At 40.2% G+C, this 18007-nt stretch overlaps 2 protein-coding genes across 2 annotated transcripts in view; one reads left to right on the top strand and one right to left on the bottom strand.

Moving 5' to 3' along the window:
* LOC119719618 (integrin alpha-8-like) overlaps positions 1 to 8401 on the bottom strand; it is a 55984-nt gene extending 47583 nt beyond the window's left edge. The window contains exon 1 of the mRNA XM_038189116.1: positions 7790 to 8401. Within this exon, the coding sequence (XP_038045044.1) occupies positions 7790 to 7947 (158 nt within the window). The 5' untranslated portion in view covers positions 7948 to 8401. The remainder of the gene's footprint in view (positions 1 to 7789) is intronic.
* Positions 8402 to 9111: 710 nt separating this feature from the next.
* LOC119719619 (ankyrin repeat and zinc finger domain-containing protein 1-like) lies at positions 9112 to 17982 on the top strand. The gene is made up of 15 exons (XM_038189118.1): positions 9112 to 9279; positions 10388 to 10619; positions 10704 to 10780; positions 10942 to 11038; positions 11301 to 11536; positions 11642 to 11757; positions 11948 to 12052; positions 12665 to 12936; positions 14458 to 14589; positions 14778 to 14930; positions 15162 to 15768; positions 16094 to 16205; positions 16431 to 16529; positions 17124 to 17314; positions 17833 to 17982. Exons 2-15 carry the CDS (start codon positions 10391 to 10393, stop codon positions 17954 to 17956), a joined length of 2550 nt encoding a protein of 849 aa, XP_038045046.1. The 5' UTR covers positions 9112 to 9279; positions 10388 to 10390; the 3' UTR covers positions 17957 to 17982.
* The last annotated feature ends 25 nt before the right edge of the window (positions 17983 to 18007 follow it).

Raw genomic sequence — 18007 nt, forward strand, 5'->3', positions numbered from 1 at the left:
TTCAATTTGCCTTATTCAACTCGAAAAAATTGATTAAAAGTGAACGCAGTCAGTTTTCCCTTGTGAGTTTGCTTGATAATTGGTTAGTGAAAATCCTCTGTGAACGATCTCCAGCATTGAGATCGTGAACGGTCGGGATTGAGAGCCACATAACATTTAACAGTGTGCAGGTTTCATGAAAATAAAGAAAAGGCATTGACAAATTAGGAGACTGCCAACTTCGCCTCAATCCTCCAAAATCAAGTGGCAGTTTTCAAGGATTCTGGAGGATTGAGGATGAATGTTTGAGAAACATGAGGATTTTGGAGGATTGAGGATGAATGGTGTTGAAGCACATGAGGATTTTGGAGGATCGAGGAGGAATGGTGTTTGGGAGGCAGGACTAGCCGACGATTTTGAAGGATGAGGCACTAGGTATCCTTCATTTGAACACAAGCGCAAAATTTTGTAGGATTTTGGAGGATTGAGGATGGTTCCTAGGAGGTTAGGGTTGGTACTGGTGGCTCAGTTGGTAGAGAACTGGTGCGATGTTCTAGAACTCACAGGTTCACATCCAACTCACGTTAATTTTTCTCTGTACAGGGGCATAATAAATAATGTGAAAGCTTTGAAATGAACATACCGTTATTTACATGTACATGTATGTCACTAATTAAAGACGTGTTCAATGTCCATATTGTTCCCATGATATTCCTACATGTCCTAGATCTTACACAATGTATTCGTGTGGTTAACTTCTTATTTTAATATCTTCGTTTATGAATTTAACTTTATTGTATATTTTTATATTCATACTGTGTTTTTAATTCATGTAAATTGTAATATTTTTATTGAAATGTGAACAGAAACACAATCCAGCCCCCAGCTGAGAGTTAATCTTTTTTTACATTGATATGAAATAAACTATTAATAATAATAATCCATTAATTAAAGGGAATATACATCATTTGCTTTTGCTGTAATTTTCAGAAATGGATGGAATTGGGGGGTTGGAAATATATAGCAAATATCGTTACACTGAATTTTTGAGGTTTTGGGTTCGAAAATGCTATAAAAACCAAGAAAAACGATCATTTTCCTGTAGTCTGGTTCCCTGACTCCATATAAGAAGAAACAGAGCAGTTTACATACATTGGGGAATTGTAAGGTCAGGGAACCAGTCTAGCTGGCTTGTACCCGTTCATAGGTTTGTAATCGATTGTAAACAAGTGCGATGGTCAATTGGGGCCAGTATTTGAAAAAAAGCCAGTTGTTTCCAACGCTGATCGGCCGATCAGCGTTGGAAATTGATACAAAAATACCACTATTCTTGAAAATGACAGTATACCAGATGCCATGATTTTACAGGATGCTTTACACTGTCATTCACTAACAGTCCAGCAAGGTATTTCAAAACGATTTGGTAGTTTTATTTTTTAATGTTTGCAAATGTTGTATTTTCCCTTTAAAAATCAATCAGTGCAATATGTACTCTACTGGCACCAGATCCTACAATGAAGAATTGTGATGGCAGAGCTACATGTACGTCATGTACAATACGTGTACATGTAGGACTTGTACAGTAGGACCATGGAGCTATATGGTAGGACTATGCATCACCCTGCACCAGCAACGCAGAACAAAAAGTTCTTCTGTTCACTGGAGGTAACCTTCAATCGCCCAAATTTTAATCCAAACAGAGCTGGCTGCCTTGGGCACTGTGGTGAGTTTACCACTGCAAGGTGCTAAAATACTGGGGAAGCTTCAAAATACTGATCATTCAACCATACAGGGTGCTGGTCATTTCAAAGCCCAAATCTTGTTTTGAAGTATTTTTGACTGACTTGGCGTAGCTCAGATCATGGAGCTACCGGGTAGGAACTATGCCCAGATACTGTTATTTTGCTTGAATCGTGATGTTCTAATTTGTCGGAGTCTTATACCAAGAATGGTTTACTGCAAAACAAGGGAAATCACCGGATCAGCGCTTCAGTTTTAATCCTATCACTTTCACTTTACCACTTGGAAATATAAAAAAGGAAACAGCGTTATCAAAACAGGACCAAACAACAGAGTGTTTCTAAATTGTTTTTCTTTCAATTTATAAAAAAGGAAACGGCGTTATCAAAACAGGACCAAAAAACAGAGTGTTTATAAATAGTTTTTCTTTCAATTTACACATGCCCACATAGGGTTTCTAAAGACAAAGCCTATTTACTTAATGTAAATACCGGTACATTGTATTGAAAGTCACAACTTGTGTTTATTTAGAGGGAATGTACATCATTGGCTTTTGCTGTATTTTTCAGAAATGAATTATTTGAGGGGTTAGTATAATAGATCAAATATTGTTACACTGACATGTTTGAAATTTTGTGTTCGATAATGCTGGAAAAACCAAGAAACACAAAAACGTTCAAGTAGTCTGGTTCCCTGACTCCACTAAAGATAAAAAGGATCAATTTATAGATGCCGGAAATTTGTAAGTAGGGAAGCAATCTAGCTGCCCTGCACCCGTTCATGAACATGTAACCAATAGCAAACAAAATTTGGACTGAAAAAAAAAAATTGGTAAATTTGGAGCAGTAGTTAAAAAATAGTTAGGTTTTTCCAACGGTGGTTGGCCGACCACCGTTGGAAATGTATACCAAAATACCATTTTCTTGAAAATGACTTCACACCAGGTGCCATAAATTTACAGGATGCTTTAGACTGTCATTTACCAACATCCTAGTAAGGCATTTCGTAAAAACTTGGTAGTTTTATTTTTCGATGTTTGCAAATGTTGTAAAATATATTCCCTTTAAGTTTTGCCACACTTTTAACGATGGAAGACAAACAGAATGTTCCGACTGCGATCATGCATGAAAGGTTTTTATCTTAAACAAAAAGGCAAATTTATCAATACTTTTATTTCCAAAATAGGACAATTTCCATCCCAAACCTTTGTGCCTTGTGTATTTTAAATTTTACACATTTGTGTTTTACATCAAACAAGTAAAAGTAACCAAATTGTTAAAACTGAATCTTATAAATCCTTAATTAACACACTTGTTTTCTTCAGTAAAATGGGATGACAACCTTTTCAAATGTACAAAATTAATATTAACAAAACAATGAAGAATCTACATTTTACAAAATTTTATAAAAAAAAAAAACCGACCAAAAGATATGTTGAAAATTGGAAAAATCTTGCATTTAGCCATAGACCTATACTCAAATTCAATTCCTTACTCACAGTCACACAGATCTGTGTATTAACTATACCTGCATGTAATTATTTTTTGTATTTTTTTTTCCATCGTCAAGATAAAAATGATTTTTTACTCCCGGCAGAATGTAAGAGTTCCTGAAGGTACATGTACCGGTACCTGCTGCAGTGTTTAATATCCCATACTCAGGAAATCCCCACGGATTTCTTCGCCTCACCGCCACTTCGCCAGAAACATTGTATTTCACTTAATGACTGCCCAAGGCTTTCGACAGAGACGGGTTTTTTTTAACCCATCGAAGTCCAATTAGCGACAACCTGGGGAGATGGCGTGGAAACGCTCGCCGGGCACTAAAGAACATACTGTGCACGTCAGAGTTATGGGCTCATCACGGCGATCACAGCTGGCCAAATTGGAAAATATGTTAGCTAAATTGGAAAATATGTTGGCCATTTGGCATGGCAGGCAATTTGGGGAGACAATCATCCCATTGAGTTAATTGCAGGAAGCACTCTCAGCTGTTCAGATTATGTAGGCACTTCACTTCTATGGCCACTTGTGTCACAGACTCTGTTTTGATATTGTACACGGAAATTATGATTTACATTGTATTCAAGTAACAGCATAAATGATTCAACTAAACCACCCACAAAAATTATACATTCATTTGACAAAAAGAGGGTAAGGTTTCCTATGCATCATTATCTAGTAAATTCTAACCATTGAATAGGAAGCAAAACTATCTTCAAAATTCAAATAAGGTTGAATGTAAGAAATTGATATGCGCTGGACTTTGACCTGTGAGTGCTGGAACACTATACATGGGTTCCAGTGGTAGCAGCTTCGAATCCCGCTCCAGTTAATTTTCTTTAAAACTGAAAAAATGCTCTGACAATTTAAAAATAAAAGACCCACAAGCAAAATGACCTTCCAAAGGTACGTGTTCATATGTAAACTTCTGCAGTGTGAATTTAAACCCTCCTATGCAAACATGTATTTCTGTGCCAAGTAGTCATATCACTATCAGTCAAAATCAATCAAGTGACTGTTTTCAACAGTTAAAAAAATTCCCAGCCTACGTGAGATTGACTGCCCGTGACTGTTTAAATGTAGCTCGATATAGCTTTTGCTTTGGCTGTGGGTGATTGATAAGCCAGCTGTGCCCACAACTTGCCTGCTTTGTCTGTTCATGGTCTGTTGGCTGAGTTTGACTATTCAAAGTGCTTGCTTGACATTATTTGACTGTCAAAAAGTATAGCAGGGGAAGTAGTTAGAAGTTTTGACTGTCTGTGACTGTTTAAATAGCAGGAAGGTTAATAATAATATAAGTCAAGTATAACCCCTTGCTTATAAAATCACACGGCCAACATTTCACACACCTTTTTGAAAGTTCATTCACACCCAAGGGACTATAAATTAGGCATTCAACATGTCATACCATGGTACCAAGTTAGAAACCTCCCCCACACTAAGGTTCATCATGAAAACATCGATAGCTGTGGATGGCCCCTTGCACCAAAGGTGTAATACGTGCACAGGTTTACCATCCAGGGAAAAGCTTTTTTCTGCTTTAAATTTCAGTAAACAAAATTTAAAAAACTATGAGTAGTTTTATTTTGTCCATAAATGTCTCTTTTTTTTTATACAAAATGAACTAAATCAAATCTGAATCTAACCATTTCTCTAGAATATTTTTCGAATAGAAAAACATACATAGCTAGAGCACAAAGTTAACTTCAGTAAAATGAAATTTTTCACACATTTTACAACAGTCTCTGACTGAGTTACGTGGCTATTGAGTTTAACATTGAAGTTTCATTTAAATACCATGCAAAATTGTCTATCATTTTATCTGATATACACTTGAAACCAATCTTCCCTCATATCAGGGGTAAATCTGTTTTTCATGGCAATATTCTCCGAGGCAATGCCCAGTTAATCCCCTGTTCATTTTTTTTAAAAGCCGATCAGTCCGATATTTACATTGACCTGGAGCATAGAGGAAATAATCCAGCGATACTTGACAAACAATCTACACCCGCGAGCTACTTCCTTTAGCAAAAGAATCTCCTGCTTTCTCTCTGGAATTTTGATATAGTCGGCTTACTTGGTCAAATGATCTTCCCGGATGCCCGCAGGCAGGGGGGAAAAAAAAGAGAAGGGATGTGTATGCGTTTGAACTAAATCCACAAAATCGATGATTCGGTATGAGACGGACGTTTGGACTGCGCGCGTGCGTCAGTGCTTTGGATGTTTGTGCAGGTATTATTGACGTTTTTTCTTCACTTCAAGTTTATTATGTTTCAGAGGTTACTTCTGGCCATTGCCTTTTTCTTTTTACTTTTTTTTTAACAGTGTATAGTATTTTGTTACACTGGCAAAGATAACGTCATCGCTCTGTGCACGTGAAGCTCGTCTTTCTTGTCAAAACTTGACGCACTTGTTTGTGTAGGGGAATGGCAATGCTTCGTTTTTGGTTTTCCTTTTTTCTTCAGAGAAATTTTTTGGTGAAGGAATATGTAAGTTATTAAAAGGTCCAGTCTTTTACTTTTTAATTTTGGAAGAGGATAAAGTTGCCTGCCCCCCCCCCACCCCACCCCCCCCCCCCGGCCCCTCCCCTGTCAAATTTTGTTTTTATATATCTAGCTAGATGGCTTACACAAGTATGTATTTAAGTGGCAACTCTTTCAATACTATGAAACTATACTGCCTCAAAGTTTTGTAGTACACAAATATTGAATGCTTCGAGTGGTGTAGTAAAACTAGCCTCCAGAGGTGATCCATGGACATTCTAATTTCCCGAGGCGAAGCCGAGGGAAAATAGTATGCTCCATAGTACATGTACTTTGGTTGCTACGGGTATAGTACTTTTGGCCGTGCACAGAAAGATAGCAAAATTAGAAAGTAACATGTGTCACATGTTACTTTCTGTGACTCGCTCTCGGCCAATCAAGACACAGAATCTGTGGGTGAGGTGTTAGTTTTGGTTTTGGTTTAATTGTGCTTCAGCAGTTATAAAAACACCAATTCAGTGCTGGGCCTCGCTGCTTTATCAGTCGCAGTGAAGTGCAATGACCCTTTGAACCTTTTAAAGTGAGTGACAATGCTCCAGAAGAATGCAGACGATGAAGTATTCAGATATGCTACTTTAGATGGAAAATCCCAGCCCTAATGCTTATGATAATGCATTAGGCCTAGCTAGCCAGAGACTTCCCAAGCTATAGCATGAATTAAATATTGTCCTCAGAATTTTTTTTTTAATGTTAACATACTGGGCCTATGTACTTTTTCAAAGACTGAAATGTTTTCATACATACATGTATCTGTGTAGCCGGCAACAGGGTAGTTGGTTTGGACTTAAAATTTGTTCAGCAAGTCCCATTCCTTTTGTGTTGCTTCGTTCTCATTATTGCATTATCAAGGGGACTCCCACTCCGTAGCCATGTAGCCGGCAACAGAGTAGTTGGTTTGGACTTTGAATTCTTTTAAGCAACCCCATTCCTTTTGTGTTGCTTCATTCTCAAGGGGACCCCCACTCAGTATCCGCGTAGCTGGCAATGGACTTGAATTGTTTCTTTCCCAGTGATTCCAACCACGTAGGGTGTAATTCCGAGTGGCGGGGTATCCTGCAATTACTCCAGGGCATGCACAAGCAACTGGAGATTTTTATTACGTCACTGATTTTTCCTTCAGGCCAGGGTTATTGCTTTTGCTATGAAATAGACGGAGGCATGGGCGTCGCCAGGATTTTTTCTAGAGGGGGGCAAAACAAAAATTTTTGCCAAAAATGCTTGCATTTCTCAACATATTCTCAATTTATCAGTTATAGTGGGGGGCAGGGACATGTTGCCCCCTCCCCCTCCCCCCCCCCCCCCCCAACTCATTAAATTTACACCACTTTGTCTTCCCGCATCTGTTTCTTTTCTTTTTTCTCTTTTTTTTTCTTCTTCTTCTTTTTTTTTTTTTGCTTTTTCAGGGGGGGCAAGTGCCCCCCCTTGCCCCCTCCTCGCTACGCCCATGGACGGAGTCTCTGTTACTAGCACAAAATCAGCTGTTCATGAAATTGGGCCCAGATGGCAGATTTACACTGGTAGGACCAACCCCAAGTAATTCGGTGTCGACATTTTTACAAAGTTATAAATCACATGACAGTATGTTAATAAAATAAGGGAAAGATTCCCATATCTGGCCATCACTAATTTTTCCCTTCAGTGGCCTATCAGCCATCAGAAAGTGATACATATGTCCTAAAAAGTCAAATTTAGCAGGGAAAATATTGAAGCATTTACTGACAAAACACTTCAAAATTTTCAGACCAGTCTCGTAGGGTTTGTGCACAGGGTGACAAGTGATGGCCAGATATGGGAATCTCTCCAAAATAAGTAAATAACTTGACAGCAAAAATAATCCAAAAAGGACCAACATTCAAAAATGTAGGCCTACAAGTTACTCTGAAAAAATCTAATCAGACAGCCAAGAATGAAATACAAAGCAAATTTTATAAACTGAACAGAATAAGATTAAGAGATTGAGCGATTTCTTCTTAAAATAGAAACTAAATTGAAAGGTAGGCCCCCAAGATAAGTGTCTATACTTACCAATTCGTGCTACCCTCCCTGTGCAACGCCACCGAGTAGCCAAACATGCTCCCCGCCGGCCCAGAATGCTTGACCGGCCACTGGGTGTCCAAATTCTGCCCCCACGCCAGCGCCAGAACAGCGGCCAGCTGCGGGAGACACCACGCCAAACTCCCCATAGTCCGCTAGACGTGTGATCCTCGTGCGTGGGACACCGCGAAACACTTCAATATCTTTTGAAGTTCACACGGGAAATTGAACCAAACAAGATGCTTCCTCCGCAGGTAGTGCAGCCAGAAAATCCAAATGGGAGACTCTGGGAGGCCAGAACACGAACTACAAATCCAATTCCAACCAAGCACTTCAACAACTCGTGGAATCGTGGAACATTAACAAAACTACGACTTAGTGCTGCGAAGTACGAGTCATTGGTTCATGGTGTTAAGGTCCAATCATTTAGCAAGGAACAGATGAGTCCAATGTAAACTTTCTGGTGTGTACTTTTGGAGTACAGTTATTACGTGTCTAGTCTGCGCGCGTGAGGCGCCACCTGCCTGCATACACCTGTGCACCGTTTTCCCCTATTTATATTCAAATTACCGACCGCACGAGGAATGTCTCAAATGTCAATGAAATACACCGTCAGCTTTGTACCATCGCTAGTGCAATAATATAATAGAGAGTCAATCAAGCGTGAAGTTGAACAGTTGAGCGTGAAGAAGAGGCAATTCTTGGTGGCGCTTGTTCGATTTTTGGTGTGACTTTTTCGGAAAGTTTAAAATTTCATCCTGGTTTGTTTTTTTACCAAAGTCCAAATACTAGACGACAGAGTACAGCATGCATTCGAGAAAGAGGGCGCTGTTCATAAAAATTGGTGCATCTTTTTCTTTTTCCAAAATTTGTGTGTGTGTGACTCACTGACTGTGAGTAATCGAATGCTTTCATGTGAGAAATTAATAACATGAAAATGATAATTGCATTTCATTTGAAAAGAACTAAATTCCGGAGAAAAATTAGTTGTTCTATTTTTAAAACGTTTCAATTTCCTTTTTGTGTAACAATTCATATTTCAAAAAGAACAGACTGACAAACCGACCGACTGACAGACCATGGAGGAATAAGAACACACCATAGACTGACCAATCAAATTCGGTCAAAGGTCACAACTAAAGGCATCTTCGTTCTCATAGCTGCACGCACATCTCACTGTCCGTATTCCAGCCGTGGGGAACTACGGCTGGGACGAGTGGAATCGTTCCCAGGGGTACTAAATCATACGCCCCGGCTTATGTTGTCTATAACCTGGACGTCTTTGCGTGTAAATTTAATGATTCATTTTTAGGGAAGCAGACGAAATAGATTCTCTTGCACAATCACGATGGAAATCATGTAATGTCAGCCTCCAGCTGTTGTTGTGCATGCAAAAATCCACAAGTGATAACAGTTATTACACATGTAACACAACATAACCACTTGCTTAGAATCTCGATTTAGAATCTCGACCTGCGAAGGTAGGACATCAACTTCATTAATTTGGAATGCCCTGTTGATTTATTTTTGCATTTTAACAAAACATGTTTAAAATCAGTTGTAATTCAATGCACTTCCTGATGATTGATCATTTGATGATGATCATCATCATCATGATGTCGTTGTTTGTTGAATTGCCATTTGTACTTGTGTAGATGAAATCACATTGTATTTTTGAAATGTTATTCCTCATAGAAATTATTTACTCGGAAAAATTCTGCCAACCGGACTCCACTTACCTGCCGCCAAACATCCAAATTTTCACCTCACCTTGTGATTTCAACCAAGAGGAATCCAGGAAAGAGTGGACATGCGAAAAAATTTTTGTAAAAATGTGTTTTTGGAGCACATTTTGCATGCACATGTAGTGCAGATCTGAGTTGAAGCAGCCGGTCAAAACTGATTGAAGTGTCTGGAACAGCGGTACGTTGTACGCATGACATCGATAACCATGACGTCGCATGAGACGTCGCATGAGTCGGCCAATGATAGTGCAATACGTCATTATGAATATTTATTTTCTCATGAATATTTAGTTTATTTCAATGAATACTTCAAATACGTCCAAAGATTGATCATTGCAACAGCGATCGTGCGCGGCCTAGCGGTTAAGAGACTCGTGTATCAAGCAAGCGTTCGAGGTTCGAATCTCGAAGAAGTGAGCGACTGATTGATAAATAGAAATTAAGGAAAGGAGGGGGTAAGAGTAGAGGAGGGAAAGTGGAGGGAATAACCATAAAAGAGGTAACTTTTGGCGCTAGAAAATTTATTGAAAAAAGTGGTGTCCGGTTGGCAGAATTTTTCCCAACTACTTTGTGGCCGGCATTTGACAATAATAACTTCATCAGACCAGCTGCACTTCCAAAAATGGGTTTTTTTAATTAAGTATTGAATGTTAATCTTTAAAAAATGAGGCAATGGATATTGCCCCACGGGTTGTTTAAAATTCTAGTTTGCCAGAGGAATTATCTCCGGCAAGCTGCCATGATGGCTTAAAGAAAGCTGGCACCACCCAAAGAGCCACTGCCTACAAATAATAAATAAGTTGTTTATATTTATGTAAGTTTTCCATTAATGATTTGGTTGCAGACAATGGCTGAAGCAGATGTAGAATCACAAAAGGCTGCGATGTCAACCAATCCAGACGAAACAAACCTCAGCAGCCAGGATGAAACAAAGAAAAAGGTCGCAACCTTTCACCTCTACGACCCTGACATATCGACCTCGCTCCTGAAGGGAATCATGCTGTCATCGTGCCAGCTCAATACAGAAATTGACGAGGTTGTTGAAGAGTCAAACGACGGTCCAGTCAAAAGACCAGGTTGGTGTTTCCCACCGTAGATTGCCTTAATCGTTAATCCTGCTAAATCTGTTTTCTAATAAAGGTAATCTCTTTTTCCCCAAGAAACTGAAGTTTATGCCATCGCAACTAAGAAGACATGTTTACTGTGCAGTTGTAACTTCACCTCAAGACAACAACAGGTAAACAAATATCAAATTGTAAATATTTATCTGGATTTAGTTACTTTGAACACAATCCAAAAATAAAGTGATGTTATTAATGTGTATAATAAAAACCGACCTGAAATAATTATTGTAAACTTTGTAATCGTTTATTTCTTCTTCTTTTTTTTGGTCAACAGATAGACCACTACAAACTGGACTGGCACCGGTTCAACTTGAAGCAAAGGATGATTGGAGCTCCTGCTGTAACCGAAGAACAATTCGAAAATATTTCTGGTTGGTGTTTAATTTGGAAAAATGATCTTTGATTTAAATACAATAGCTCATGATTCTTTTCCAAATTTGATATGTGGAGGCAATTTAACAAATGTATTGGAAATCATGAATTATGTCAAAAGAAAAACGAATAAGTAACAAAACTTATTCGTTTCAAACTGTTACTATCATATGTCATAAAAGTAAATTTCATCATTTTAGGATATGAATATGACAAAAATTTACAGGTTTCTTTGTGATATTTCTCCTGCTTTGTGTGCAGGTGATGTGTCCAGTATTTCTGGGAGTGATTCCTCTACAGATGATGACAGCGATAATGACAGTGATCGCTCCCCATACTTTAACTCTGGTTCCCGCACCCCTGACTCACCAAATCTCTCAGCAAAGAGACGGGAGCCAGACCATCATGTCAAAGGTCGTAGGCATCCCAAAGTGTTCTTCAGGAATAGCGATGGACAGCTTTTGTCAGTCCAGCGATGCGTATTGCATGGAAAAAGGGTACCTTTTCCCCTGAACTAAATTGAAATAACAATTGCCATTTTACTTTCATGTTGGCTGATAAATTTTACCAATTTTAAATAATCATTTCCGCTTTTACTTTAGGACATGCCAACCACTCAGCAAGAACTTGTTGCTATGGCAACTCAGCTTCCAATAAGGATGAGATGGCTTGTTCTCATGATTGGTGGCGGCCATTTTGCTGGTGCCATTTTTGATGGGTGAGTCAAGTTTGATCACGGTCTTAACAACAAAAGTTCCTCATTTTCTTTCTTTCTTTTTCTTCTTCTTCTTCTTCTTCTGCTTCCAAGTTCTGCGCCAACTTCATAATGTTGAAGACTAAGGCACATTGTTGGGTGCACAACATAAGATATGTAAGATCTGATTTTGATTCATTTGATTTGATTTCAGGAAGGAGGTTCCTGCCCACAAAACCTTCCACCGCTACACGGTCCGAGCCAAGCGCGGCACTGCGCAGGGTATGCGAGATTCGCAACAGGGCGGGAACCAACCGAAGTGAGTACCAACCAGAAAGCACTGTTGGACAGCCATTCGTTGACTCATGATGGACATGTGATGCACTTGTGATTGACATGTGATAGACTCGTGATCGACTTCTGATGGACTTGTGATTGACATGTGATGGACTTGTGATGGACATGTGATGGACTGTGATGGACTTGTAATTGACATGTGATGGACTTGTGATGGACTTGTGATTGACATGTGATGGACTTGTGATGGACATGTCATTGACATGTGATGGACTGTGATGGACATGTGATTGACATGTGATGGACTTGTAATTGACATGTGATGGAAATGTGATTGACTCATGATGGACTTGTGATTGACATGTGATGGACTTGTGATGGACATGTGATTGCCATGTGATGGACTGTGATGGACTCATAATTGACATGTGATGGACTTGTGATTGACTTGTGATTGACATGTGATGGACTTGTGATGGACTTGTGATTGACATGTGATTGACATGTGATGGACTGTGATGGACTTGTAATTGACATGTGATGGAAATGTGATTGACTCATGATGGACTTGTGATTGCAATGTGATGGACTTGTTAACCTGCCTTTTTTCTTCTTCCTTTTTTGAAAATTCCAGGTCTGCAGGAGCCTCCTTGAGACGTTATAATGAAGCTGCCCTGGTAGAAGACATCCACGCCCTCCTTGCGTGCTGGGACGACCAGATCCGAGACTGTCATCGCATCTTCCTGAGGGCGCCCAGCTACAACAAGAATGCGTTCTTTGGCGGGAAGAACCCTCCACTTGATCGGCGTGACGAGAGAATCGTGACCATACCTTTCGCAACGAGGCGGCCGACGTTCAAAGAGATCCAACGTGTTCATGGGTTACTGTCGACTGTGGATTGTTATGGTATGCACTAACAATCTCTTGAGGTATCCAAAAATGGATTGATGGCTATTTCTTTGAACTCCTGTGTTGTCTGTCCATAGTGAGCAAATTGGAATGTACGGAATAGTAGTTGAGTCCTGACAAGTCCATCCCAAGTCAGTTAGTCTCAACTCAAGTCAGAAGCTATTCAAGTGAACCTTGAGAAAGACATTCCTTTGTGCACCCCAGTTCTGTGTCTCGACTCATGATTGACTTGTGATTACTTTGACTATAGCTTTCAAAATAATGAGGCTGTTTTGGTTTTTTTTTTTACATATTAGGCCCAAAAAGAAAATAAGTCGGTCTCTGGTCAGTGCGCGCGTCGATTTTAATCATGCGCGTCGACCTTTTTTTTTTCCCAAAATGTTCCGCGGTAGCTCCAACAGCGCCCTCTATTTCCGCACCTCCTCAATTTTTTTTACCAAAGAGCACCAAGGAATGGGAAATTGCACCAAGGCAAATGATCGAAAGCACCAAGGCAAATTATGGAGGACACCAATGAACATGAGGACACCAATGAACATGAGGACACCAAAAAAGCAAAATAGTACCCCACCTTGTCTGTACAATCCAAGCTAGAAGAAAAAAAAAAAAAGCAAAAAAAAAAAAAAAAATCGTGTGGCCGCGTCAATTCCAGAACTTTGGTCTGACCAGAGACCGAATATTTTTTTTTGGCCTTATGCAGAGTACGCAGGCGCGGTTCTACTGGGGGGCTAGGGGGGGCTGTAGCCCCCCCAAAATTTTGTCTAGCCCCCCCAAAATAAATTCCGTAAAAAAAAATTTGCATTAGCAAAAAGAAGGATTGCATGTGATGTACATGTGAACGGTCTCCCCCTAAAGAAGAAATAGCCGTGACAAGGGTGCATTAGTTAATATAGTGCAAGGGCGGATCCAGGAGGGGGGGGGGGCAAAGGGGGCCATGCCCCCCCCCCCCAAAAAACGAAACCAATTATCTTTTTTTTAATGTGACATCGCAATTAAGGCAGGCAATGAGTACACCACCATCTTTTCCTCAAAAACAATTGGTTAAAGTGGTCAGAAATTGCCTCAGATCGCACCACAGAGCATCTAGAATCCAAAAATTGTTCAGGGCCCTTCAGCGGGCCCCGAACCCCACGCCGTAATTTTTTGGACCCACTTTTTGGGGGGACCAAAATTTGTTTTGGCCCCCACAAAAAAATTGTGTTCTGGATCCGCCCTTGCTATAGTGTGAATGATTTTAGGATTTTATTGGCGCTCCCCATTGAAAATATGGCATGAGCCCCCCCCCCCCCCCCCCCCCACCACCTATTGATTTTCGGAGGCCTAAGTGTCTGGAAAAAATAACCGGTCAACATTTCAGCACGCTTCCCTGAAAAAAACATTCTGGATTCACCGTGCTAGCCCCCCAAAATATTGGCTCTAGAACCGCGCCTGAGAGTACGTGCAACTAATTTTCAAAAGAACGCACACAAACAGTTACATTTTTCACAGTCTGTTCATACAATTGTTTTTCTTTTAAAGGAAATGCAGTTGAGGCAGAGAGGCGCATAATGGAAGCCCACTCGCCAAAGATTAGCCAACCAAAGAAAACTACAAAGATGAAACAGGATGAAAATACACAGAAAACTACAGAAGAAGTGGAAAATAGCAAAGGTATGATACAATCAACACAAGTTTCTTCTTATTTCTTTTTTCAGCTTCATCTACAGAGAAATGGAAACAGTAAAAGCTTGTTCTACAAGCTCAAGTTTGTGATTCTTAAACAAGATTCACATAGACTTAGATTTGCTTCACAATTTTGTCTTGAGCATTCAAATTTTGCTGTTTTCCATTTTCTGTAGGGAAAAGATCTGAGAGCGAAGGTGAAGTTGATTTAGTGATGGTTGAAGAAGAGATATCGACACTAGATCTCCAGGAGTTTGAGACGAATGTCGGGAAACACAAACGACCCAAGAAAAAGAGGAAACCGAGGAAGAAACAAGAAAACAAAGATGGTGAGAACAAAAGATCTTGGTTTGGTTTAAGAACCATGAACAAAATGGTGAATTGAGTTTCAAAAACAAAAATTCAAGAGTGCAGCAGGCTAGAATGTTGAAACACCTAGATAATTTGGGTCTAGAACCATGCTTGGTTAGATTAAATGTCAAAAAAATCAATTGTTAGTCAATTCATTTGGCTTTGCATGTTAATGACTTTGTTGATATTTCATTGCTTTGCTTGAACAGACCAAGACAAATCCAACAACAAAATGGACGCCCTGTGCGAAGCCTGCAGGAAGGGAGATTGGGACCAGCTAAAAGCTATGCTGACAAGACCTGCAAATGAAGAGGGTACCAACAATGCTGCTCCAACAATGGAGGGAAAGACGGATGTTGAGGAAACGAGTCAAATTTTGGAAACGAAAGATTGCGATTTACCACGAACAGAGCAAAACATTCAACATAAGGGCATTGAAAATAGTATTACCGAGAACGAAACTGCACTCAAACATGCGGCGGAAGAACATGGAAACAAGGTTCACGCTTTCGGGAAGGAGGACTCCAATACAGAAGATTTAGCTTTGGAATCTGATGACAAAAGTTTAGCAAATGAGATACAACAAGGGAAACACTGTCAAAATTCTGAGGTGAAGGACTGTCCATTGTTGCCAGGCAATGAGGAGGGCATGCTGGGTAATCAGCAAGGCATGATGGGTAACGGAGGGGATCTGGCAGATGTGGTGAACCGTCCTGTTGATGAGTTGGGTAACACTCTGTTGCACGTAGCGGTCCAGGCAGAAAGGGCGACGATTTTGTGGAATTTGATGGAATGTGGAGCAGATCCTGCCATAAAGTAAGTTCTGAACCCAACAAAGCCCAACAGTGGAAAAGTTCTACTAGATCTTGTTTTTGTTTCTATGCTCTAGCTGTTGGTTTCTGATTGATTCGTCTCACTTTGCTGTTGCGTTCTGTAAAACTTTGGCAAAGTAACCCTAAATCTCCATACTTAGTAGATATCCCGCGGTTTGCCAAGTGTGTGACAAGTATGTTTTTTGGAGTTTCATGAAATCATAAGAATTCAAAGTCTGTATAGGTGAATGAAGTGAATGGGCCAGAAGACATTGTAAATCCAGCCTGCACATGTTACTCTTCAGGAATTTGTGCATTTTTATTTTCAGAAACAGGAAGGGCCAAGTCCCGTACGTCCTGTGCAACAACAAGGAGTTGAGGAAAGAGTTCCGAAGGTTCATGGCTGCACATCCAGGAAAATATAACTACGAGCAAGCACAGGTACAATCAGCTCAATCAAAGTCTTGAAGATTTGAATAAACCACGTTTCAACGTTCCGGTCAGTAAGATGTGATCATCTCCAGAGGAAAGTTTCTACTAAAACCTAGTCCACATAGTGAGCCCAGTAGCAATCAAACCGGGGTCACTAGAAAAAAACTACTGTACCAACCGGACTTTCACATCATCACAGTCCAATCTTTATGGCCGTTTTTTTGTTGCACACAGATCCCGAGTCCTTTGACGTCCGACAAGGAAGAAATGCGAGCAGCTAAAGCAGCGGAGAAGAAGAGAATTCAGAAGAAAAACAAGAGGATCAGAGAACAGGTGTTTATCTTCCCTTAATTCCTGGCCAATTTTTGAGAGGGACTTTTCTGGAATCTTCCAAAGTTCTCCACTAAAAACTGTCCGCTGTTCTCCAACGAAACATTCTTTGTACTTTTACCTTTCAAGGGCACCAAACCCATGTCAAGTAAAAGTGGTAGCGTTATATCTTTCTCAATCTTGCAAAATTCTCTAAAACATCGTGGTAGATTTTGACAAATGTTGGGGGGGGGGTGCAAGGCTCAATCCATGTTGTGTTTCCATTTCAAAACTCCCATGTGGATGTGGATAACCTGGATTTACTGCAATTTAATTCATTGTGGGGAGTGTGGCCTAGTGGTTGGCATTCGTGACGCATGATCGGAGGGGTTTGAATCCAGCTGTTGGCCACATGTGTCCTTAGGCAAGCCACTTTACCCTGACTCTCTCCACCAGGGAGTGTAAATGGGTACCAGCATTACCTGGGGAGTAACCTGCGATGGACTTGCATCCCATCCAGGGGGAATAGAAATATTTTCAGTCCTTTCATGAAAACAGAGATAAATGCCCGTCTCTTGGGCCATTTACTTTACTAACTCTGCAAATTGTATTGAACAGGAGCAAAAGGAAGAGCAGAAGAGACAAGAAGAGGAGCGGAGGAAGCGAGAGGCAGAGGAAGAGGAGAAACGAAAGTTTGCATCGCTAAGCGACCGAGAGAAGAGAGCCCTAGCAGCAGAGCGACGATTCCAGGCACAGCTGGCAGTTCAGGGCGCTACGGCAACAGAAACAACCCAACTAAGCAATACCAAGTAAGATTTGTTTAAGATGTGAGGTTTAAGGAAAAAGTGAAAACAACTTGGCAAATAATGCTCGCAAAGGGCTAAAGTACCATTAAATTGTGGGTTTTGTAGGATTCGAACTGTAGACAACCAGAGATGAATTTTACAAGTTTCAATATGGCAGTTTCATTGTGTTTAGAGAATTTCGACGTGGTAGTCGTTCAAAGGGGGTTTCAAACCAGGGACAATATAAAATAAAAATTATGGGTTCGAGCAGGATTCGAACCACAGACAACTGACATAAATGTTGAAAATTCCACCTCAGCATCTTGGTCCTGGAGGAATTTGAACCACAGACATTCTGCCAAGAAAACTTGAACATTCTAAAATAGTTCTAATAATTGCAGTCAAATGACCCTGGTGGGATTCTAACCCCAAGTTTAACTACTTCCTGCAGACTGTGAACATGTGCCAACAATTGTTTCCAAATGGTCATAAATATTGCTTCAAATATTCACTGGTTCCCACTCTGTTCTCCCATTCTGCAGGCGTTGTTGGTTGTGTGGGACCAGTCTAGTTGGCAAGGTGCCCTTTGAGTACTTGGACTACAAGTTCTGCACCATCCAGTGTGTTAAACAACACAAACAGCAACAGAAGACATCAACTACGTGATGGCAAAAGAAACATCAAATACATGACAAAAATATAATGGCCACATTGAAT

This window comes from Patiria miniata, unplaced genomic scaffold (assembly GCF_015706575.1).
Source record: "Patiria miniata isolate m_02_andy unplaced genomic scaffold, ASM1570657v1 HiC_scaffold_8, whole genome shotgun sequence".
In the NCBI taxonomy this organism is placed as follows: Eukaryota; Metazoa; Echinodermata; class Asteroidea; order Valvatida; family Asterinidae; genus Patiria; species Patiria miniata.

Bases quoted from the DNA above. Each gene is read 5' to 3' on its own strand.
- LOC119719619 (XM_038189118.1), top strand. From the start codon at position 10,391: ATGGCTGAAGCAGATGTAGAATCACAAAAGGCTGCGATGTCAACCAAT. The intron at 10,781-10,941 runs GTAAACAAATAT...TTTGGTCAACAG, and splicing joins TCACCTCAAGACAACAACAG to ATAGACCACTACAAACTGGA. The intron at 11,039-11,300 runs GTTGGTGTTTAA...CTTTGTGTGCAG, and splicing joins ACAATTCGAAAATATTTCTG to GTGATGTGTCCAGTATTTCT.